This window comes from Anopheles bellator, chromosome X, assembly GCF_943735745.2.
Source record: "Anopheles bellator chromosome X, idAnoBellAS_SP24_06.2, whole genome shotgun sequence".
In the NCBI taxonomy this organism is placed as follows: domain Eukaryota; kingdom Metazoa; phylum Arthropoda; class Insecta; order Diptera; family Culicidae; genus Anopheles; species Anopheles bellator.
Genome location: NC_071287.1, coordinates 8,197,414 through 8,220,018, shown reverse-complemented (window position 1 = coordinate 8,220,018; position 22,605 = coordinate 8,197,414). Strand labels below are relative to the sequence as shown.

General features: G+C 49.2%; 4 protein-coding genes across 5 annotated transcripts in view; 1 reads left to right on the top strand and 3 right to left on the bottom strand.

Annotated features, from left to right (window-relative positions):
- Positions 1–7,205, bottom strand: part of LOC131213458 (uncharacterized) — a 32,844-nt gene extending 25,639 nt beyond the window's left edge. The window contains exon 1 of the mRNA XM_058207499.1: positions 7,196–7,205. Coding sequence (XP_058063482.1) covers positions 7,196–7,205 — 10 coding nt within the window. The remainder of the gene's footprint in view (positions 1–7,195) is intronic.
- A 3,475-nt stretch (positions 7,206–10,680) lies between these two features.
- LOC131213763 (uncharacterized) lies at positions 10,681–12,028 on the bottom strand. Its single transcript, XM_058207878.1, has 2 exons — positions 11,273–12,028; positions 10,681–11,194 (listed from the first exon to the last, which is right to left on the bottom strand). The coding sequence occupies exons 1-2, from the start codon at positions 11,952–11,954 to the stop codon at positions 10,836–10,838; spliced, it is 1,041 nt and encodes a 346-aa protein (XP_058063861.1). The 5' UTR covers positions 11,955–12,028; the 3' UTR covers positions 10,681–10,835.
- A 213-nt stretch (positions 12,029–12,241) lies between these two features.
- LOC131214055 (elongation factor 1-gamma-like) lies at positions 12,242–14,710 on the bottom strand. Of its 2 annotated transcripts, XM_058208405.1 has the most exons (2): positions 14,496–14,710; positions 12,242–14,246 (listed from the first exon to the last, which is right to left on the bottom strand). In XM_058208405.1, exons 1-2 carry the CDS (start codon positions 14,502–14,504, stop codon positions 12,966–12,968), a joined length of 1,290 nt encoding a protein of 429 aa, XP_058064388.1. In that variant the 5' UTR covers positions 14,505–14,710; the 3' UTR covers positions 12,242–12,965. The 2 variants fall into 2 exon arrangements, with proteins under 2 accessions (XP_058064388.1, XP_058064387.1); XM_058208404.1 differs by lacking the exon at positions 14,496–14,710 and having other exon boundaries at positions 12,242–14,258.
- Positions 14,711–15,730: 1,020 nt separating this feature from the next.
- On the top strand, positions 15,731–22,539 carry LOC131213456 (protein virilizer). The gene is made up of 6 exons (XM_058207497.1): positions 15,731–15,793; positions 15,882–17,204; positions 17,352–20,716; positions 20,804–21,180; positions 21,256–21,810; positions 21,929–22,539. The coding sequence occupies exons 1-6, from the start codon at positions 15,731–15,733 to the stop codon at positions 22,507–22,509; spliced, it is 6,264 nt and encodes a 2,087-aa protein (XP_058063480.1). The 3' UTR covers positions 22,510–22,539.
- The last annotated feature ends 66 nt before the right edge of the window (positions 22,540–22,605 follow it).

Here is a 22,605-nt window from a genome sequence, read left to right as displayed (position 1 = left end):
CACCCATAACTCCATTGTCCGGGGGGCGCCGCCAGAGAGCAGAGAATATCCTAAAACAGAAATAAACTAATAAGTCTCGGGGATGCGGCGGCCCGCATCTGGCCCCGGAGCCCGCTGACCAAACCCGTTACTCACCAATTGGAGGCCCCGCTCCCCATCGGGCTCCCCCTCACCCCCCTCCCCTTTCCAGGCCATTGGCGTGTTGGTGCTGATTAGCCGTTCCGATCACGTAACTACGGCCTAACGGGAACGGTCACGCAGAGCCGGACCGCCTCGGCGCGCGGCCAATGCACACCCAACCACACACCTTACCACCCCCCACATCGCCACATTCCTTCCACCACCACCACCGCCCGCGGAATATTATTATTACGCGCGATGGAGAGTATGTTTTATTTTCGCCACGGAGGAGAAATTGGGGCCACCTACAATACCTCCTCCCGCCTGCTCCCCCAGGGAACTGTCATCCCCCCCTACCCCTGCCCACTGCCCGCTTCCTGGCGTGCGTTTTTGTTTCCTTGTTCCGGCCGCGCAGCAGCAACCGCAGCGCGCAACCAACGGGTTACGATTTCACACTTTCTCGCGGCCCTTTTTTCGGGGTGGGCCTAACTTGGCCGAAGACGGCGGCGGTGAGCGTGTGCGCGTGACGCTGGTCCTAGATATCGCGCAAAACGGGGCCGGCTTTTCGTCTCACTGAGACCCAACCGTTGCACTTCCGCCGCTGTCCGGCATTTAAATTTTGTTCACTTTACATAATTACTTCAGGCGGCAGCGCCCAATTTTCTGACAGAATCGATTTCAACTGCCATTACGACAACCAATCTTGTGGGGTGGGGAAGTGGGGGGGCGTGTGGCGGGCCTTACATCCTGCGTAGAGCTTAGGGTGGTGAGTGCTCGCTTTCGCTTCAATAAGTTTTACCCGTTTCCTGCCGACTTGCCATCTTTCGGTTGTTGGCGACCTTGCAATCCTTGCAAATTGAACTCCGTCTTCTCCGTGCTCGTCAGAAACATTCCAGCCAATGGCAACTAGTACGTGGTGTGTTATGAAAAGTTCTGATAATGTTGTGCTTAAGTGGACTACGTATATTCGATTTTCTGGTGGCGTTATGTTGCTACTCACGTCACTCACTTATGATATGATTTTGACAGCTTGGAGTTTTGTTTGGACGTGTTTTTTTTTGACTCATCTTCGAATTTGGTCTATTCCAAAAGTAGTTGATCACGTAGCGGTAATTTGAATTTTGGAAACAGGAAAAAGTCACAATGGGACAGATGTGTCGGCGACAGTGAGCGACCTGTAAATAAATAATGAAAATTGTACAATCCTTTCAAAATTGAGCGGAAAATTGTACAATCCTTTCAAAATTGAGCGGACAGTCGAACGCGAACAGTACCCCCGGACAGAGACGTTAACAAAGACTTCGCTCAGGGCCCTTCCAGCTATGTGATTGGAACGGCTCGATATAATCCAAAAAGGATGTTTGTACCCAAAACGAACGTCTTGGTCTGCACCAGTGACAGTGACAGAACATCTGTTGCTTTTTGTAACGGTGTGTTTTACTTCTACTTTACTTCACTTCTACATGAAAACAAATCCTACAGCTACATCATCATCAATCATCAATCAAGAGTGCCAAAGATCTACTTCAAAGCACAAACGCCATTGGAACGAACGATCTACACCGCTGGCCAGTGAAATAGATAAAGGTATTTAAGCTGTATTATTTGATCATTTTTCAAAACCTATTGAATTCACAGTTATTACAATGATAGCACAAGATAGCAGTACTAAAAATAAGATAAAGATGATCTAAAAGAGGTGTACAATTCTAGGAATTCGCTTATTACAATAGAAAGCAGTTAAAAGTACCTGGCCAATGAAATAGGCAAATCTGCGAATAAGGCAAATTTTAATGAATTCACGCGGTTTACACTTTTGCTAGTATAAAAAGTAAATATTTTATTTCATAATTAGTCAGTAACCCGTGTATCTACCGTTGTTTTGAAGCACTTTATGCACTCTTCTTCTCACGATTTCATAAGCTTTGACGTATGCTTGGGATCGTTTTCCTTTCAAATACCCATCTCAGTGGCATGTTTTCTTCTGAGTTCGGCAGCGTAACGAAATGAAGACCTGTATCAGATTATGAAAAATATCCCCAAATCATTATACTTTCACTGATGAGATGTTGTCTGTATTATCTCTTGAGATGTCTTAAAAATTGTTTGCAAACCTGGGATGGAATAATTTGCCAGCAGGTCGTCGAACATTCCAGTCTGCGAGTCCGAACCAAACAAATTTATTTTGGTTTCGTCACTCCATAAAATATTATGCAAAGTTTTTGTAACCTTCAGTAGCTTCCCAAGAACGATATTGAGAAGCAAACTGTTACCTCATCTGGTAGATTTGGTAGATTAGCTTCTTGCAACCGCCCATGTTTTGGGCTAATAATGTTATTTATTTTTGAGCAAATCGTTCTGGACGAACCAAACGGATCCGCTTTGGTCAAAAGTAATATGCGATGATCTGTCGTTGGCTTGGTTTTCTTGTAGTAGCGGCTTAAGTACAGTTCAAATTGTACCAGCTTTACACATTTACCATATTTTATTGGACAGTAGAAGTTCGATGTTCGGACTGCCAGAACAGTTTAAAGTTTAAAATAAACGGAATCAGCGAACGAGAGAGAGCCAAGAGTCAGCGCAGCTCCGCTCGAACTGATGTCCCTAGAACTTCCTGGTGAACTTCATCAAAAGGAAAATTACTAACGAAAACCAAAAAAATATGGAACGGAATCGGATAGTAAAATAGGAAAGCACGAAAGCAGGTGAAAGTTGTTACGCGAATGTGTGAAACAATCGACACGACCGAACCAGACGGGCTGTTTCGAGAACATTATGATCAAGGCTTGATGTTCCTGAAAGAGGGAAGATGTTTGACCGAAAAAGCCATCGAGAAGAAGGTCCCCAAGAGGCGATAGGAAAACCCAGACAGATCGCTGCTACGCCGGCGGTCGCGATTATCCGTGTGACATACGGAACGGACCTCGGCTCAGCAATCGGTCGGCAGTTGTCGGTTCGGTCACTTACTTGGGCCGCTATGCCAATTATGCCAGCCATTGCCAGCGGATACCTGCTGACGGTAATCTGTGTGAGTGTGTGGCTGGGTTGGCGTGTATGACGTAAAAGATAGCTTCGTATCAAAGGCTCAATAAATTGGCTCAATGTTCGGGTTGGCCACCCCCTGGAGCGACCTCCGGACTTTAATGAGTCTTCCCGAATTCCGTACCATTCCGGGTCCCACCGGTTTCCCGTTCGGATTACCTGGAGGAGGAGCACGCCAAAGTAGCAAGGTGGACCCTGGCCCAACCCAGGCTTTCCGGGCCCCCTCGAGATGCTCGATGTCGTCGTCGCGGAACTTCGAACACCGTCGGCCCGCGCGGTCAATAACTTCCCCCCAGCCGAGAGCAAACGGTCCCATCCCGGAGCAGTTTAGTCAATTAGTGATGCCTGTACCAGCTCCACCCAGCCCTGCCCTGCCCCGCCTTCCCATCTTTCCGGTTGCTGGCTGGCGATGGCCGTTCCGTTCACGATCGCGCGTACTTGTTTTATTCATTTATTTATATATTTATTCATCAATCAACCTGTGGAGGCCACGGGTTAGGGGCGGTGGGTTAGCGAAAGGCTGCTTTCGTACCCCGCCGTACCCGGCCATTTCTTGTGCCGGGTGCGACTGCTCCGGAGCGACTTACTAACCCAGAAAGCCAGGCGAGTGGAAAGTGTTGAAGCGCTGTTAGTGTGGTTGGAAAATTGGTACGGAAAACTATGTGAATTGATAAGCTAACGAAAATTAACCACACACCGCTCAGGAAGAGCCGGAATGGAAGTCGCCGGGGGTAGGAGCTTAGGCGGGGCAGGGGAGATTGGAATGAACTAATAAAAAAAACATAACGCGCCACGAAATGCGCAACGGGAACCGGCAGCAGCCTCAGCTCAGAGGCTGCACGCTCGGTTAGTGGGTTTTCGGTGTCGGGTTCGATACTATAAGGTGATATGTTGCTGCTTCCCTCTCTCCCCCTCTCATCCCTTTGCGCTCTCTTCCTTCATTTTTTTCTCTTACTCAAAAAAAGGAATCGAATCGGAACTTTGGGTCAGACGAAGTGGGCTTCCATTTTTGGGCCTCCGGCCGGTGGCGGGGACTCGCTGAAAAAAGAAGAGCGGAGAAGAGTTTTGATTGAGTACGGAGAACCTTTCGACCAACCGACTCAACCATGCAAATCTATTTGGACGGGGGGGGGCACCAAGACTCAAGGGTTCCAGGTCTCAGCTAAAATCGTCAAACCCATCGAAGCGCAGTACGAGGCGTTCCCATGCAGCGTTAAGCCTGACCCTATCTGGGTCGTTGCGAATGATGTATAATATCACCGTTAGGAAACAGGCAAAATAGGAAACAGCCATCAGACGGACATCGAGATGAACGCTCAAAGTTATAGACCAGTACTGTTTAACATACTGGTAAAAGAAATGGAAAATCAACATAAATGTCCCGTAAAGCAGAAGGGGCCTTTTTACGCTGTTCCGGGCCCATCGTAAGATTCCCTACACTTGCGTCGTAATAAGGCCTACAGTGACATATCCATAAAAACGCATTATTTATTAATTTATTTACTCGAACACGTCAACCCGTGCTAAAAGGCCTTCGCGAGCAGGATGGTAGAACTGATTTTAGCTGTGAAGAGTTTTTTTTCTAAATGTTTCAAATTGTTTCTTTATTAGACAAAAATGCTTGATTACATGAGAGTACAGAGATATTTCACATCGGGATTGCAGTTATTTGACAAGTCCAAGGACTCAAAATGATGAGATGAAAATGTTTCGATTTAAATCTGTTTAGATTATATGGCATTGAGTCATTTTTTCTTACTTAACAACTTAACAACATCTTACAACTATTCAGCTTCAAAAGCTTCGGATAATTAGGATGGATGGAATTATTGCATCTATTGATTAGGGCTTCTATTAGTTTGTTAATTTCGAACTATAGTCTATGTGCGCCAGCAAGTTTTAGGACAAGATTCGTTGGTGTTCTCCAGTATAAATTAAAGATCATTTTGAGAATTTTATTCAGTCTAATTTGTATTGACTGGAAGTTAGTTTTGGAGCATTTCGTCCACAGAGAAGAGGTAGGTCAAGAGTGGAAGGAAAACGGTTTTGTATATGAGAAGTTTATTTGCCAATTTTAGTTTTGATTTTCCGTTGATTAATGGAAAAAGCAGTTTGATGAGTATGTCTAATTTATTATGTAACATTTCTAAGTGTGGACGGAAGTTAAGTTTATTGTCCAGTATCAGTCCTAGGTATTTGATGTGAGAAGATCATGATATATTTTGATTATCTATAATGAAATTTTGTCCAGGAAGGGGGAGAACTCGCTTGCTGAATGTACTTGGAAAAAATATAGCCTGGACTTTCGATGGATTGATTTTTATCTTCCAGTTGCTGTAATAAATTGTATAGAAATTAACGATTTTTTGTAGGTTCTTAATCGCTGTTTTGGTTACCTTGATATAAGGCTGTATCGTCAGCATATATTGCCACTTCACACTCTCTTGTTTTTGGAATGTCGGACGTGAATATATTGTAGAGAGAAGGTCCAAGGATACTTCCTTGAGGGACACCAGCTGGAGCATTAAAAGATGGTGCCTGTGGGGTCCCACACCACGCAAGCATGCTCAAGAATTGGTCGGACTAGATCACAATATAGAGTCTTCAGACACATGATACCTGTGAAATCTTTAGACATTCGTAATACAAAACCTAACACCCTCGGTGCTACAGCACTACTATTTATGTCCTCAAAATGGCTCCTTAATTTAAACTTAGAATCTTAAACAACACCTAGGTCATGAACCGCGTCAATTCTAGGGATAGGAGTACCATTCGTCTTACACAAATATAGATAGATTAGGATGTAAGTGTAAAGTATCGTAAAGTGTAAAGTAAAGTAAAGTAGGATAGATTAAGTGTAAAGTATCAGCTATAAAACGAGCGCAAATTTGAAACTGTACGATTGATACTTCACGAGATATCGATCGCTAGAGGCATCTTTGTGGAAAAACGTCGATTACTTTTCCCCCAGCCTTATATTATGTATGATATTTAACGGATGTGCAAGGGCCGAACCCCAACCTCTTAATATGGAGGGAAGGGATATGATCAGGACCAGGCGAGTAAGACTGGTCTTTACAATTATCCATTTAACCTTATCCATAAAAAAAGCAAAACAATACAAAATACAGAACACGTTTTCAAAATCATTCCCAAACTTCCAATCCCTGGTACCGTCCAGCAAAAATCCCCGAAGCAAGTAGAGTCATTGTGCGAGCACGGTCTAATACCTGATTGGATTGCTTTACACAGTTGGTAAACTAGAAATAGTTACATTACATTCAAATGTAGTCCTGGTAACAAGTCCAATAGGAAAAAGGTTTGCAGGAATTTAGATTTCTATAAACTAGATCGCGCTATCGAGGCTAGTTGCAGTTCTAAATACTCTGAAACCCAAAGGTGAAGGCACTGCATCGTAACATGCGTACACACGAAATACACAACAAACGCAACAACTACCCTAAGAGATCTAATCACAACTTCATAACACGTGGCCCTTCCTCCCCTCGGGCACACTATCGACCGACCGGTGCGCCTTTGGACCGGCTCACATCATGCGTGTACTAAACCGCGATCGACGGCCGGCGGTGGCGGCAATCGCCGGCAATTTGCATTCCAATTTGGACGATTTACAACGCGCTTCACTGGCGCGCGCTCCTATCAGACACACTTCCTGTGCAGTAACGTGGTGGTACGTTTTCCGGTGGAGTGTTCGCGGTTGTTGCACCTGCACCCCTCACAGTTCGCTGCGTCTGAGCACTTCCGGAGGTTTCCGGAAGCCACGCCACGGTTCCGGTTCCATGCAACCACATGTTCGGGCAGTTTCGGGAAGGGCCAACCCGTACGGTGGTCCCATCGTCGTATGTCCATCGCCTTGAAAGATTTGTGATTTATCCATGCTCCAATCTAGCTAACGGCTCAGGACTGGCGACCGAGGATGCATCGAGAACAAGGTGCCGCCCGATGATGAACACAGAGCAGTAAGCAACGCTGGCCTCAAAAGCAACCTCCAGCGCTAGGTCCAGCTTACGCAACGCCATAATGGCCCCCGAGAGCTTTTGGAAGGAACGTTCAGCGGAATGGAAATGAAACACGAATATTTGGAAAACATAAGCTAAGAGTCCCAAGTGCCAAGAGCTCGCCCTGCTAGGTAACCCAACGGTTGGCGTCAGACCAGAGGGGCAATCAATGGGCACCTGGAAAGAAATTAAAAACATAGGCTCATTACAATGAAAATAGCAGCAATTCCTCCGCCGCGAGTAGAGCACTAGAATTCCCACTGACTGACTGCCTGCCTGCCTGCCTGATGGTTTGTCCGTTAAAACAATATTTGTCAGCGAAGGTTCAAGATGGGGAGCCCTGGGAGTTGCGGCACCGATATTGAGTGCTTCAATGCTGGGTTTATTATTGTTGCACGGTGCTTTTGGCCTCCATACGCCCGATTTTCACACCGGTTGCCCATATGCTTCACTGCCGGAAGTGGGAATTCCAGACCGAATGCCGAATCACTAGCTGCGGATTAGTGACGCGACGTGTTCTTGGGGCTCGCAGCTGTTGGTTCATCGGTTCAAAGCTCGCCAAATCGCCACCCGTCACATCGCTTGTCAGTTCGACCTCTAGGTCTGCTGGTGCCTGCTGGAAGGTAGCCCGAGGCGATCATAGCGGATCTTCCTACTTCCCGTACCAGCCAGAGTACATGATCAGAGAGTCCAACAGATTAACTATCGTAGTATTACGCCATGTTTATACTAATGAAACGTTCACCGCGCATGGACCAACAAATGGCTATTCGCACCTCGAGAGTTAGGTTTATCGGCATCGAATGTACCGACGTGAGAAACACGTCATGAAGATGGTCGGGGCAAAACGGTCAGTGGTAAACAACAGAACACTGCCCATAGAAAACCGACCCGTACGTAAGCACGAAAGCGAAGCACAATAAATGTGTTAACAATATGAACGCTTCACTTTATTTCTAGGTTGCGGTTCACGAGGGATGATTGAGGTTAGAGGGATTCCATCGAAGAATAACGGTCATCTGTCACTCAGCGCGCCACCAATCTACCTTGTCCGTCTGCGACCGCAGATAAGGTCTAACGATTTCCGTGATTCGACCTCGAAACCGAAAATTAGGAAGTGTACGCGAGATCCTATTGAACTTTCGCCCGGTAGCGAAGGTTCGGTAGTCTGCAGTGTCCACCCGTAACTGATCTGGAAGGCCCATAGTCAAATCCATACTCAAGGTACCGGGCACATCGGGGAGGAGTAAATTTATCCCTAATCCTTGGATAATTAAAGTTTTCACACATGTATGTGGCTTTCGATGTAATTTGAAAACAAAAAAAAACAGTTTATGATTATCTTGACCGGAGGTTATTCCATTGCCTCGAGCAAGCTCGAGACTTAGATTGGCCGGTGCTCCGGTGCTATGTCGCAACAGGCCAATACCTAGTCCTGGGGAATGGTCGGCGCGCGCCGGATGTTCCCGGCAGCCGGCACGGGGCACGGCATCAAATTCCGATGCCATGCCGCAGCGCGTAGGCAACGCAGTAGAGCCTTTGGTACGGCGGCGGCCCACCCGAACTAATTGGGCCCGTGGCCGCGGCGTGCACATTATGCGCGTTACGGTTTGCGTCATACGATCCGCATCGGTTGCCGGCCTAGCCGAGCAGAATGTGTCCGTTAGCGTAAGAGCTCCCCCACACCCCGGGAGGTCCCGGAGGCTGCCTCCGGAGCTGGCGCTCGTTACGAGACTGGTACTGTGCGCTGTCCCCGAGACGTTCAGGTGCTCCGGACTGTCAAACGCCACTTAGTCTTTCGGCCGTTCGCTTCCGCCTGCCGGTCGGTCGCCGTGAATGACCTATTTGCGATAAAACCCCACCCCGACCGACCCGATACACCCGGCACCGTATCGTATAATTATATCATTATTGATTGTGCAATCACAATAATCGGAGCATCTGGAGCAGCACGCGATCGCTTACCACATTCGGCCTTTCCGTCGTCGTCGTCGTCGCCGCCGTGCAACTAACGAGTTGCATCCGACGGACGAGTCTAGCGCCTACTGCGCTGCGCTCCATCATGTGTGTGAACCGTCGGATCAGGCGTAAGCTGGAACAGTCAAAGGATCTGTGCTACAAAGCACACTAAAACGAGACCCCTGTGCAACCAGCATCTTCTCCGTACGAAGACTCAATCAATTTATCAACAATAAAATACAAAGATCAACAGTCATCGGTTGGTGATTTGAAAGGTGTTTAAATCATCATTTTCTGTTCACGCTCTGACCAAGCTGCCTAACATCTTGATTGAACGCACGATCAACTACGTTTCCTTGGCGCACCTAAAGACGTTGGAATCAGCATCTTTTCTGCAAAAAGAGTGAGCGACTCCAAACCGCTAATGACACCGCTAATAGTCTGATCATTGAGGAACCACGGCTAGAGCGGCTGTACAAAGCGGACGTCGACAAAGTCTCCGCACCAGAGCAATAAACGGACGGACAAGAATGCTTTACTGAAATAGTGCGCCCGTCCGTACATCGAGTCTTACGAGCTGAGCGGAACTAACGGCTAAAATAAACTAACGGATAGAATGCACTAATTTTGGTTAAGACAAGAACCAGGTTTCAAGTGTCAGTGCGTTGTTCTAAAGCCAAGCCAGGTACCATTTTCGGCTAAGACAAGAACCAATTTGGCATCGTGTCTAAGCTAAAGCAATGCAGAAAAATAGTTCCGTAATAGCAAGTAACAAGCCTACAAAGGGGAAAGGAATGAAACTAGTAATGATGTCGAAATGTCAAAGATGAAACACAAGGAAAGTACTTACGCGACTTCAGATGGGTAGAAATGTATTGACCCTCATCCCTAGCTGGGTTACATACCCAAGATTAAGCATTCGAAGCGTTTTGTTAAGCCAAGCTATACACCAATGTCGGGCAAGACAAGAACCAATTTTGCATCGTATATAAACAAAAGCAATCCAACTTAAAATCGTTCCTAGCAAATGAAGTTTGTGAATGATGTCAAAGTGTAAATTGCAACTCGTGAAAATAATTTACGCGACCTAACATTGGTAGAAACATATTGAACCCTACCCCGCAGTCCGACACGTGCCCATGATGAGGGTTAGAAGCGTACGAAGCGTCCACATATTCCGGCGCGCCCAATATCCCGGCGTATCTGTTCGATGTCCTCCGGCGGCCGATTCCTACTGCCCAGTAGCTGACAAGTTGATTTTCGGACATAAAAGCAAACGTCCATTGCAGCAAACAGTTGCTGTTGCAAATGTAACGCCAGCGGCTCCTGATCGAGCCGCCCAACTGAGCGCCACGCGAGCGACACGTCTTGGACTCCGACCGAGAATCCAGGCGACCACATAAAAAAGTAGCAAATCGGTTGGCTAAGAAGAGTAACAGAAGAGTCGCAGAAGAAAGAGCGGATAATACACGAGTTTTTTTAGCTCCCGATACCGTCACGGAGAATAAGAATCTAAGGCTTTTATTCTGCGAGTTGCATTTCATTCGAGCTTCACGCACTGGTCCAGACCAGAACGTTTGGCGAATATCTGAGCCGATAGTTCAATATTTTAACTGTTCTTAGTTTATCCGACAACTACATCCGCCGAGCGGTCCTTTGTACAACTGAGCGACATATATATCTAAGGCGAGGTCAAAAGTCGTACCGATCGCAAAATTCCTTCCAATTGTAAGCCTTCAACTCGCCAACGAGTGCCTTCGTTAGCAGATTGCAATCCTCCGACACGAGAACCACTTTCTCCCCGGCCACCTTTTTCACCTGTAACGCGCAATTTAGAATGGAATCGTCCGGTGAGCACAACTCGAATAGTTTCAGCTGTGAGTCCGCAGGCCGCTGACCTTTGATGCGCTTGTCGCGTTTTTTAAGCATCGAATGAAGGAAGTTATTCGTCTTGGTGATCGCCGCCAGAAGCTCGTGTTTCTTGTTTTTTAACCTTTCCAATTCCTGCAGCACCTTGTACGGTACGACCAAAATTGGTTGAGGTTTGCTAACTGTAGAAGGCGTGTAAGGAATTTGAGAATTAATACATGAGTTCATCCTGCTTTATGGTAATCTGTTATGAGACGTACTTGGCACTTCGCTATGGAAGATTCGTACAATTGAATCAATTTCATTCATGTAAACGCAACTGTCGAGGACAAGGAACATATAGTTATCGAACGATGCTACATGCTCCAAATAGTTCGTTGTCACTTTTGTTTTAGTGTAAATCATTGACTGGTCACTCTGTTCCGGTTTGATTTTGTCATTCTGTTGCTGGGTGTGTTCTGTAAGTACTTCCCACTCCATAGGCACTGGTACGGGTGGTGTGTTGGCTATTTGTTTTTGCAATGCACAAGCATCGTGCATATAACTATCCCCATCCAAACTTCTTGACTTCTGTGAACAGCATTCCGTCGCTAGGACACCTGCGACTAGCGTTTTTGGTTTCGTGCCATCAAGTTTAGCGTTCGAATGTTTTTGTTGTAACAGTTCCTGGTGTAGATGATCTCGGAGCTTGTTCAAGCGGTCCTGTGCGGCCTGCCGTTTGATCCTACTGTATCCTTTTGTCGAGCATGGTGGTTTTCTACACGTTCTGCTGGTTCCACTCAGTGGCCGCAATTGGTCGTTCTTTGGCGAAGCGTGTTTGCTGCAGTGTTGGCCCTCGCGAGCAGCAGGAAATTTAGCCGTAATACCTCGCGGTCTCAACCGATTGCTTGACGTTGTTACTGGTTTCTCGTCGTTTTTCGCCGTTGAATTTCCGTGGTGCATTTTTATTCAACTTTTTAAATTCACACCCGCTGTTTCCTAGTTTGCGTCAATAACGTAAACAACCTGCAGCAAAATCCGACGCAAATATCGATTGATTCGCGTTGCTTTCACTTGCAAGTTAACATCGTCGACAGACGTCAACAAATGGTGTGCTGTGATCGCCAGATCAGACGTTCTGCAACAGCGATTGTTTGAACATTAACGTTTAATTCAGATAGTCATAAATAAACGATTTAATTCGATCAGACAAGTCTGGCATTTTTTCCACTAGCATACCTGTGAGCAACGTATAATTATCATAACATAACTACATTACAAAGCGTAGTATAGCATATAATTATGAAAAATGTGGATATTTGTGGTCTTCTTCGAATTCTATGAATTCGCAAAAGTTTATAGATATTTGAAAAAGTTACCTTTGTTAAAGTTAAGGCAAAAGGCAATTTCTACAAAAGATGCTCATTTCGCATAAATTTATTCGGTGTGTTCCGATGTAACAAACGAATACAAATAATCTCTGTACATTTTTATCTTCTTTTACTGGTAAGTCGCATTTCGTATTGTTTCTAGCACTTTACTGATTGTTGCTGTTCTTTTTGTATTTCAAATGTTCACGTTTTGCTAGCTGTTATTCGAAAACTGCATCGTTTTCTGTCGGAGGTTTCACTCACGTCACGGTAACGGTATAGCGGAAATTTCAGCTTTACATTGCGACATGCTTTGATCGGTGCAAAACGAAACATTATTGTTGACCGTGGATTGAGTGCTGTTGAAACATTACCAAGCTCAAATCAAATGTACCGCCTAGTCGTTAAAAAACATGAGTTTTGTAAGGCTTTGAAAATGTTTTTGAAAAGAAGTATCGCGTTGTCCTTGCGCGAGCGTGCACCAGATTTCGATGAAATGTCGCAAAGCTAATAACTGATGGTTGAACGAATTTTTCAAATTGATTTCTTGATTGTGATAACCAGGTGGATTGATTTGTGCGGATTTGATGAATTCGCACATACTTTATTTGAAGATTTTACCCTGGTTAAATTTACGGCCGCCCTTATCGCTGCCGCTCCAAGAGAAATACTGGCTCACTAGCTTTTTCGTTTCTTCCGACGCCGGGTCTAGCTTCTTCCACTCATACACCTCGTAGTCAACCTGCCAGTCGGATGACAGCTTGAAGGCAAGGTCCTGGCCCCGCCAAACCCACACTCCCGAGATTGTACTGTTGTTGTCCTCGCCGAACAGACAGACAGAAGCGAAACTCTGCTTGCGCATCTTGTCTAGTCGCTGGAACATGCCTGTGATGAGGTTGCAGCTCATGAACACCTTGGTCAGTTCCTCGGGGTACTTGTATTCTCCGTACCAGATCGAGTAATTCGCAGGATCGAACTTTGTCCAGAAGTATGGAATGGATTTGGCTTCGTCCTCGTTTGAGTAGAAACGCTTAAAATCGTCCATGTTGAACGAGCCTTTCGGCAGTGTCTCGAACGGATCGTTCTGTTTCGGCTCGGCCGCAAGGAGCTCATCGGCGGCATCCGGCTGCTCTGTGAGTACCTCCGCAGGGGCCGACTTCTTCTCCTTTTTCTCCTTTTTCTTGTCCGCCTTCTCCGTCTTCTCAGCACCAGAGCCATTGGCGAAGCGAGCCTGAAACTCGGCGTACTTCTTCGGATCAACCTGAGCGACCTTAGTACAGAGCGTCACACTTCCGACGACGGGTTTAATGTGCGGCTGATTCAACACGGTCGTGAACCAGCGATTGACCGCGCCGAAGGGTGCTCGAAAGGACGGATCCAGCACGTGCACGTACGCTGGTAGTAGTGCGGTAAACACCACAATATCGGCCAGGGTTACCCGCTCTCCGACGAGGAACGTCTGCTTGAGCAGCCGCGAATTAAGCACCATCATCTGGCGACGCAGATCATCTTTCGCGTGCTCGACGTTGTTCTTGTTAAAAGGCATGATGCCAAGAACCGGGAATACCCACGACTGAACTGCTGGGAGCAACTCACTGTCGGCACTGCTGAGAAACGATATCACCTCCGCACGGTGGACATCGCTTGTACCGCGCAGCTGGTCGTTGGCAACGTAGAAAGCGATCGCATTGCTTTCAGTAAGATATTTACCGTCCTTTGTCTCGAATGCTGGTACTTTGCCGAGCGGGAACTTCTTCAGGAACGCTTCGCTGCGATTCGTTTCACCATGCACGTAGTCTGCCGCTACCTTTACTGCTGTGCCCGAATATTGGGCAGCGATCAACACTTTGTATGCCCTAAAATTGTCCGAGTATGTGTAGAGCGTCTGTGAGATCATAGAGAAAGGGAAGGTTAAGGATTTCCAACGAAAAACCAAGCCCTTCAGAGTGCTTTATCGATGCTTTTCAAAGGAGTCCTCCGCATGTTTCGTGAGGTTTGCTTATATTTTTAGCATAGCGTCTGGCCCCATCAGGCATCGGAACAGCACAAGTGCCGATAGCCGATACGTGAATTTACGTTGTAGTTGGACCTCTGCTGGGCCGAGCTGACCATTAAAATGTCATGCAATACTTACACCAGCCATTTTCGCAAGCTTTGTAATAAACAACACACAAAAGCACTATATTTTAACAAATTTTGGCCAAACTCGTCTGCTTCACAACTAGGTGTCTGGTGTCTGCCTGACGGAAATGAAAAGAAGGTCGCCACTGTCGCCAGCGATGACGTTTGGTGGAAGCAAACTTAACCTGCAAACGAATAATATGTGAAAGAAAACTTTTCATTCGCCTTTTCAGAACGGCAATCGTTGACAAATCAAGTGTTGCCGGTGTTGCGTAATGGGAAAATAAAATCATTTGAAAGATTGTGCACATGAATCAAAAATCATCAATAGACTAACATAAAAACATTGTGTTGATCTTTGCGGCGCTACGGAACCTATAGACATCTGTCAAATCTTTACTGGGGGGCTACATGAGGCGTAACGTAATGTTTTTGACATTACAGATTAACGCCAAACTGCTGCCGCTCTGTCAAAACGTTTACCGATCGGCCAAGGCGTAAACCCGAGCGTAAATACTTTTTGCATACGCTTTGCTTACAAACAGAGGATAATTTAAGTTCTTATTTGCTGGTATAGCAACAAAATCGAAAAAAAGAAAAAAAATATTCAGAAATTATTTTTTTATCTCTTCTTTTTTTATTTTCTCGAACCAAAAACACGAATGTAAACACGTTTGATATTTAGTTTTTATATTTTTGCTGCATGAAGCGTAAACGATTTGACATTTGACAAATTAATTTAACGCTAGTTTTCACGCCTCATGTAGCCCCGCAGATTCATTCATTCATTCGAAGGTTTTATTTCAATTTTCCCAATGAAGCCACGAGAAGAAGGAATATAAGGAATTGTTACAAAAACTTATATGCCAATTTATTTTCGTTCAGTCTTAACGTCGGATTTCATTTCTGTAAAAATATGAAAGAACCTCTCTCCCCAAACACTCCACCACCCTTCGCCAACAAATGGAAAAAAGTTAAAAATTCGTTCATCACCCTACGATGGTGGAGAGAGCGACAGCCTGTCTAGACAGCCAGCTGCGTGACGTTTCATCGCCGCCATTTCGTTGGGTACAAGTGCCAGGGTTTCACTGGGCACGTCGACGCCGCCGCCGACGCCGAAAACTCGCTCGATTATGTGGCCACCGCAGATACTCGCTTGAAAGTAGCCGCGTGTTTGGAAAACTGTGCAATTATCTCAAAAAGTATAGTGGGCAACCAGCTTCACCGGCAGAAGCCGTGCAGTGCAGAATGGACGACAGCGAACTGCCCGAGCTGTTGTTTTTCGACACGTTTTCCCACGATACCTATGAGGTTGGGCAGCTGGGATTATGGCCTCACATCGACACGTTTTAACTTTGTACGCTCTCTGTTGCTTTTCTCCTTTCCTCCGGCATAGCAGCGTAATCTCGATCTGGTGCAGTTTCCCAACCCGGTTTACATAACGGAAGTGCGTATCATTCCGCTGGGAGCGCGCGTTCATGCCGACTTCCCGGGTGGTGTACGACTCGGGGCGACCAATCCTTCCAACTTTCACATCGAGTTGTTCGTGAATGATCTGGGCAAGCCCGGCGCGGCGGTGTTCGAGAGCTTGGGTGAGTTCGAATACAACCAGAACAACTGCATCCATCTTCAATCCCCCGCCCGGCGCATACCCACCGACGGCCTGGTGCTCAAGGGCTGGTACACCACTATGACACTCGCCGTGTACGGCATCCTGACCACCAGCATCGTTGAGCCGATTGTGTCGCCCCGGGAAATGACGCCACATCCAAGCGATGTAAACACCATGCTGATAGGCGGTGGTCACGAATCGGGCAGCATTGCAGAGCCGCTACACGGATGCGGTGGCGAATGGGTGCAGGAGGGTCCTAGCGGTATGATGGTGATTGTCAATCCGAACGAAGTGTTCGTTCAGAAGGAATACCCGGACGATAACAGCGAGGACGCACCAAAGGACCCACGGCCTTACGCTCGCAGGGCGGCAGCAGCCGCAGCGGCCGCGATCGCCGTAAGTGCAGCAAGTCCACCCGAACCGATCTACGAACCGCTCGAAAGTGGTAAGATACTCCCTGGGGACTGTGACCTGCCGGACAAGCGAAGCGGAAAGTGCCCGCAGTTGCGTTCGTCCGACCATCTTCAACAGGAGCAGTATACCTACGAGTCGGTTCGTTCGCCACGGATGCGCCGTCACAGCAACCGTGATGAATTTTCACGGTCACCCAGTCTCTGCAAGGAGTACGATTCACCGCCCAGTCTGGCCAAGCAGGCTCCACACGGTCCACGGGAACCCGAGTGGTCGCGCAGCCCGGACTACCTGGAGCAAGCGTCGAACCAGCACCTGGAGCAGCCACCGCTTCCGCCGCTATCGCGGTCCCGGCGATTACGCAGTGATTCGTTTGATCGACTGCGCAGGGAACCTTCCTTTGAGCGGTTGGAAAAGGAAGACCGAAGGCGACCCCGGTCGCCACTTGATTCACCACGCCGGCCGCGCTCGCCCGATCGGAACGAATCGTCACCAGATGGGATGGACGAGGAGGAGGTGGAAGACCTGGAGATGCTGGTCGACGAGGAGGAGGACGTTGATGAAGAGGAAGGGCTCCGGCATAGTTTTCATCGGGTACCGCAACCGTCAGTGGCACCAATGGCGTCAAGCGGCAAATACGGGCGCGACAAACGAGGCGGAGGTATGATGATGCCAGGTGGACCAGAAAGCCGGTCCCCGGTAAAGCATATACCATCCGGTGGATACGGCGGCGGGACACGCAACAATGTATCGCTGGGTCCGCAGCACCAGGCACACCAGCACCGCCACCACCATCATCAGCACCAGCAGTACCACTATCTACACCACCAGCAGCCGCAACAGCATCAGCATCACCATCAGCACCATCATCATCACCATCACTATCAGCAACAGCAGCAACAGCCGCAACCGCAACAGCAGCAGCAGCAGCAGGCGTTATCCTCTAGCGGAGCGACCACTCCACCATTACCATGTGAACCCGTCACTATAACGCCAGTCGCGTCTCCCGTGATAACGTCGAATGAAGAGGACACCGTCTCAGTGACCGAACAGTTCGAGCCGATACTGAGCGATGAAGAGATCACGGAGGATTACGACTACGACTCGGAGTGCGAGTTCGTTTCTGACTATTGCAAACCGTTCAATCCGATAACAACAACGCTGGTGCGCTACGAGCGTGCGGAAGAGTGCTCCTTCGGTGCAATCGAACAAAAGATGCTGGCGAGCATCGAACATTTGCTTGCTCAAGAGCGATACAGTCGCAAAGCAACGGAGAATTTCCTCCACGAATCGGCCGAGTGGCGTGAGCGGTTCGTCGACTACGCCGAGCAGCTGGTTCAGCACTTCAGTCAGTTACTGCAGAAGTACGATGCCCGCGAGAGTTTCTCGCATCTGCTCGAGCAATGGATTGTAGATGGGTGGCCCGGTGTGGAAACGCTGATAAACTGCATACGTATCGGGCTCGACTTTGACCGAGCGATGGTGCAGGTACAGCCGGCGATGAAGCTGCGCCACATGAAGGCTGGCATCCGGCTGACCGAGTTTGTCGGGCCGTACGAGTGCTTCATGCGACAGATTTTGCAACAGGACGACTTCAATCTCTTCGATCGCTTTCTCGGGCTCTACTCGCAAAACTTCATGGCCCTCTCGATTAAGCTGATGATCATTCGCAGCATGTACGCGTGTTTTGATACTCAGTTCGCGCTCAAGTACTTTCTTTCGGCGTCCTACAATGGCTACCAGATCCTGTTGGACTTGCTGCAGGAAAACCCGTCAACGCGCATTGCTTTTGCGCTGAAATCGTTGCTGCGTAAAATCACGCTGCATGAAACGGTAGAACTTATCGGAACCACCGTCCCACAGCTGTACGAGCAGCAGATGAAAGATGCATCAGCCAAACGGGTAGCTAATATCACGCCGCCACCATCATTGCTACCGGTGCAGGAAACGATTGAACTGCTTCACAGACTTCTCACCGAGCTAACAAAAGCGATCTCGTTGAATGAAATTATGCTGTCGCAACCGAAGCGTTTCCTACCTGTTACGGCCAAGTTCGAAATTCACAAAGATTTGTTCTCGTTGACCAACGTTAACCGTACGATTGTGCAATTTTTCCGAACACACCGTTTGCTCGAATCGCTGCTGATGTTGCTCGATCTGAAGGTAACACCCGGCCCGCTCTGCGAAACGATTCTTAATCTGGTGTCGATTCTGCTTGGTAGTCTGCCCAAGTTACGCTACCTCGTCGAACGAGCGCCGATTAGCAACCTGTTGCACAAGTGGCTCTTCCAGCAGCTACCACTGCCAACCGAGTCGCTTCCGGGTTCGCACAACGCACCGAGCCCCTCCTACGAGTTGGTGCATTCGGAACTCACACGCGCTCAGTTGCTCGGCTTGGAGTTGGCCTACAAACTGCAAACGATGTACCATCTAGATGCATTGGCGAGCTTCCGGTGCGTGGTAACCCCTGCGGCAATCTCAAACACACAGCACGTCGTGCCTGCCGATCGTGAGCGGGACAGGGATCGCTTGGCGGAGTGTCTGCAGGCCCTGTATCAGCTTGCGCAAGGTGTCGGCCGCCGGTACGTCGTGGAGGTGCTCTGCATGGACGGGAACCTGACGATACTGCTCGAGCTGCTCGAGCGTGAGAAGCGTCAGCTGGCAAAAGACGAGGCCAGTTCTCCGGGCTCCGGGAAGCATAAGTCGCCCATCATCAGCTACTGCGTCGATATGATAGACCTTGCGGTACGGAACGCTGACGGCGCTGCCTACCTTGCGCACCACGGTCTCGCCCTGCTTAGTCTGGTGAAGCAGCACGAGCAGTTCGAAGGTTCGGTCGGTGCGGCGCTGCAGGAGCTCGCCATCTACCTGAAGCCACTCGAGCTACACGATCTATTCTCGTACGTCGACATCGGCCCGTTGGTGGAGCTGATGAAACGAAGCGTCGAGTATGTGACTGCGTTTCCGGGAGACCTCATCACGGCTCTACGCTTGGTGCAGTTCCTCGCCATTCCGCAATACGATCTCTGCGAACAGCCGTACGGGCATGCCGAGTTCAAGTACAAGTATACGCTGCTGCAGTTCTACTCGGCTGACGGCCAGGCACTACTGCTGTCGGTGTTGGAGAAGCTCAACCTCTATTTTGACCAGCCAGCCATCCACGCGTCAAGCCTGGCCAGCACCCAGGGCGTGTTGTTAACGCAGATCCTGTGCCCGACGGTGCATATTTTGCGCAAGCTCGTCTCGTACCTGATCGAGTGTCGCAACACGGAGTTTCGTGACCTAACGCCGATCGAGCCACTGCTGCGGACGTACGCCTTGATGCAGAGCGTGCCGGTGAACGCCGCCGCCGCTACCGATGCACGGCACGTGCAGCGCGAGATCGTGCGCGTTCTGGTGGCCTACACCCAGCCGGCTCCGGCTGAGGGGCTCGACACGAACAACATCCACCGAAGCCTGTGGACCCAGATGATCGGGGAGCTGACGAACTTCACGCGACACGGTCCAAACTACTTTCTACCCGGGTTGCTAGTGTTGTGCGAACTGTTGCCGCTACCGCTGCCCTTGTACTGCCACCAGGAGCTCAGCTCGGCCGAAGTGTGCCAGCTGATCAAAGAGCGTCAGCTATGGTCGGCCCACCTTCACCCTCAGAGCCCAGCCATCGGAGAGCTTATCCAAACGATATGCACATCCAGCTATACACCGCTGTTGGTAGTGCTCAGTCGCGCTTGCCTGCAGCTGGCGGATCTCGCCCCAAACATGACACTGCTCATATCGAAGTCGATTGCCGACCTGATTGTCAACGAGCCGCTGTTGCACGGAGGTCTGGCCAGCACTAGCCACGCCCGGTTACTGAGCTTTCTCGCCGGGTTGGTTTGCCACCCGTCTGTGAAGGTGTCCCTGCTCTCCATACTGCCGGGTCGCATCATGGACATGATGATGAGCGTACTGCTGAAGTCCGGCCAGACGCCTGCCCACCAACAAACGCAGGAGCACATCTACGTAGTGTTCCAGAGTCTGTTCGATGCGGAAATTGCACTCATGTCTGGTGACGGTATCGATCCGGCTCGCCAGTTAGCCTGCGCGCTGCCGCCGAAGGAAATTATCGACACTTTCGGCACGATGTGTGCGGAGAGTGTGACGTCCCCCGAGATTGGCGTCACTGTGCTTATGGCGGCCCTTCGCACAATGCTGCTGTTGACGGAAAACGAGTAAGTACTGCCCCGCGGTAGACTGTATTTCGCCACTTCGCTTGCTCACGAATGTTGATCTCTTTCTCCTCTATCGTTATCATACAGCACGACCTTTGTGACACTGGTTGCCAATCTATTACGGAGACGTGAAGCCTGGAATGTAGTGTTGTGCAAGTTTCTGCACAAAGCGAAAAGCAATCCGGAACCATTCCGGGTGCTGTTTGGCTTGTTGAGCGAATTTTGGCGGGCGCTTACCGAGGTCGATAACAGTATCATCATCCAGGGGTTGAATTTGCCCAGACGCACGGTAACACTTTCCGTCGGTCAGCTAGTGCAACTGCTTCCGTTGCCGGATCGTGGTGAAGTGGACGAGCGTCGAGCAGCGCTGGTACTGCTGGAAGACTTGAACATTCTGTTTCAAAGCAAACAACAGGACCCTACCAGTCCGAGTGCGGGTATCGCAGTTGCAGCGAACGGCACCGGTTCCTCGACGGGGAAAATTTTGACCGATAACCTAAGCATTTTGCACGGCCAGTTATCAACAGTAGCAGGAGCAGCAGTTGCTGCTGCTAGCCCGAGTGCGGTTAGCGCAGTTTCAGCGAGTGGCATCGGTTCGTCTTCAAGTACTATTTTGACTGATAACCTGAGCATTTTGCACGGCCAGCTATCAGCAGCAGCAGGAGCAGCAACTACCGCTGCTGCTGCTACTGTTGCTGCAGAAAGCGATGAGCCGCCACCATCCCCAGAGACCGACTGGAGTGCGGTCACTGTCGATCCGTTACCGCAGGCAGAGGGCATCGTCACGCAGTACGGTTCCCGGAGTGTGTACGTGGTGAGTGACGACTGCGCGGAGCATCACAAGCTGTGCGACTGGCTCGGTTTTACGCCCGGAGAGGACGATCTCGGGCGAGAACAGATACCGTGCGATTTGCAGGATCTAGCCAAAACCTGTCTAACCGGGGACACCAATCTGACTGCCGACTGCAAGCGTCTGTTGCATCTATCAGCGTCGCCACACTCGAACCGAGACCGGCTCACGACCGCGCCGTGCTTTAGAACGCGCCGCGTGGAGGTGGAACCCAGCACCGGACGACCGGAGAAAAAAATATTCGGTAGGTATTTTGTAGAGGTGGTGCCAATAACCGCAGTATGTGAAACGAATCGGGTATGCGCGCTTACTTCATTACTTACGGTCTCTTCTTTCCCTTCTTCCCTTTCTTCTTAAACCAGCTACGCCCCTACGCGGACGATGCTTTTCGCGTGCTCCGACCACCCGAGGGGACCTGTTCCGGTCGCGGCCCCCGAACACATCTCGTCCTCCTTCGCTGCATGTGGACGATTTTCTGGCACTGGAAACGTGCGGTGCTCAGCCAACCGGACCAACCGGCTATAACAAGCTGTCGCGCGACATCATCACGATTCGCGGTTCGAACCGCAGTCGAGGAGGGCGAAATTATCCCGAGCGGGCCAGCCGACCGGGTGGTGGCGGCGGTGGTTCCTCGGGCGGGAGCGGTGGTGGTGGTCCTGGCGGTCACTGGCACAGCAACACAAGTGGTAGTGGTGGTGGTGGTAGCGGCGGCGGTGGCAGCGGCGGTGGTGGAAGTAGTTCCGGCTGGTCTTCCTCGAATGCCTCGCAAATGCACGATGCGGGAGGCAGCGTTAGCTCGGCCGGCAAACACTTTGGCGGTGGCAGCGGTGTCATCGTTAGCAGTGGTCACTACCGCGATAGCAATCACTTTGGTGCGCAGCGGTCGCGCTCTGGCCGTGGCTTCAACCGATACAGCAGTCGGCTGTATTCGCGGCCGATCTAACAAGTGTTATGCGCAGACCACATGTAGGAAACAGCATGTATCCTATAACAATTGTAATATAAATCAACAAAAATATTTTAAATTTATTATGATCAA

What these genes read in the sequence shown, in the direction of transcription:
- LOC131213456 (XM_058207497.1), top strand. Translation starts at nt 15,731, where the DNA reads ATGGACGACAGCGAACTGCCCGAGCTGTTGTTTTTCGACACGTTTTCC. An exon ending in TTTCCCACGATACCTATGAG is followed by an intron (nt 15,794 to 15,881) that starts GTTGGGCAGCTG and finishes CCGGCATAGCAG; the next exon opens with CGTAATCTCGATCTGGTGCA. An exon ending in ACCGGAGAAAAAAATATTCG is followed by an intron (nt 21,811 to 21,928) that starts GTAGGTATTTTG and finishes TTCTTAAACCAG; the next exon opens with CTACGCCCCTACGCGGACGA.
- LOC131213763 (XM_058207878.1), bottom strand. Translation starts at nt 11,954, where the DNA reads ATGCACCACGGAAATTCAACGGCGAAAAACGACGAGAAACCAGTAACA. An exon ending in CTTCCATAGCGAAGTGCCAA is followed by an intron (nt 11,195 to 11,272) that starts GTACGTCTCATA and finishes CGCCTTCTACAG; the next exon opens with TTAGCAAACCTCAACCAATT.
- LOC131214055 (XM_058208404.1), bottom strand. Translation starts at nt 14,258, where the DNA reads ATGATCTCACAGACGCTCTACACATACTCGGACAATTTTAGGGCATAC.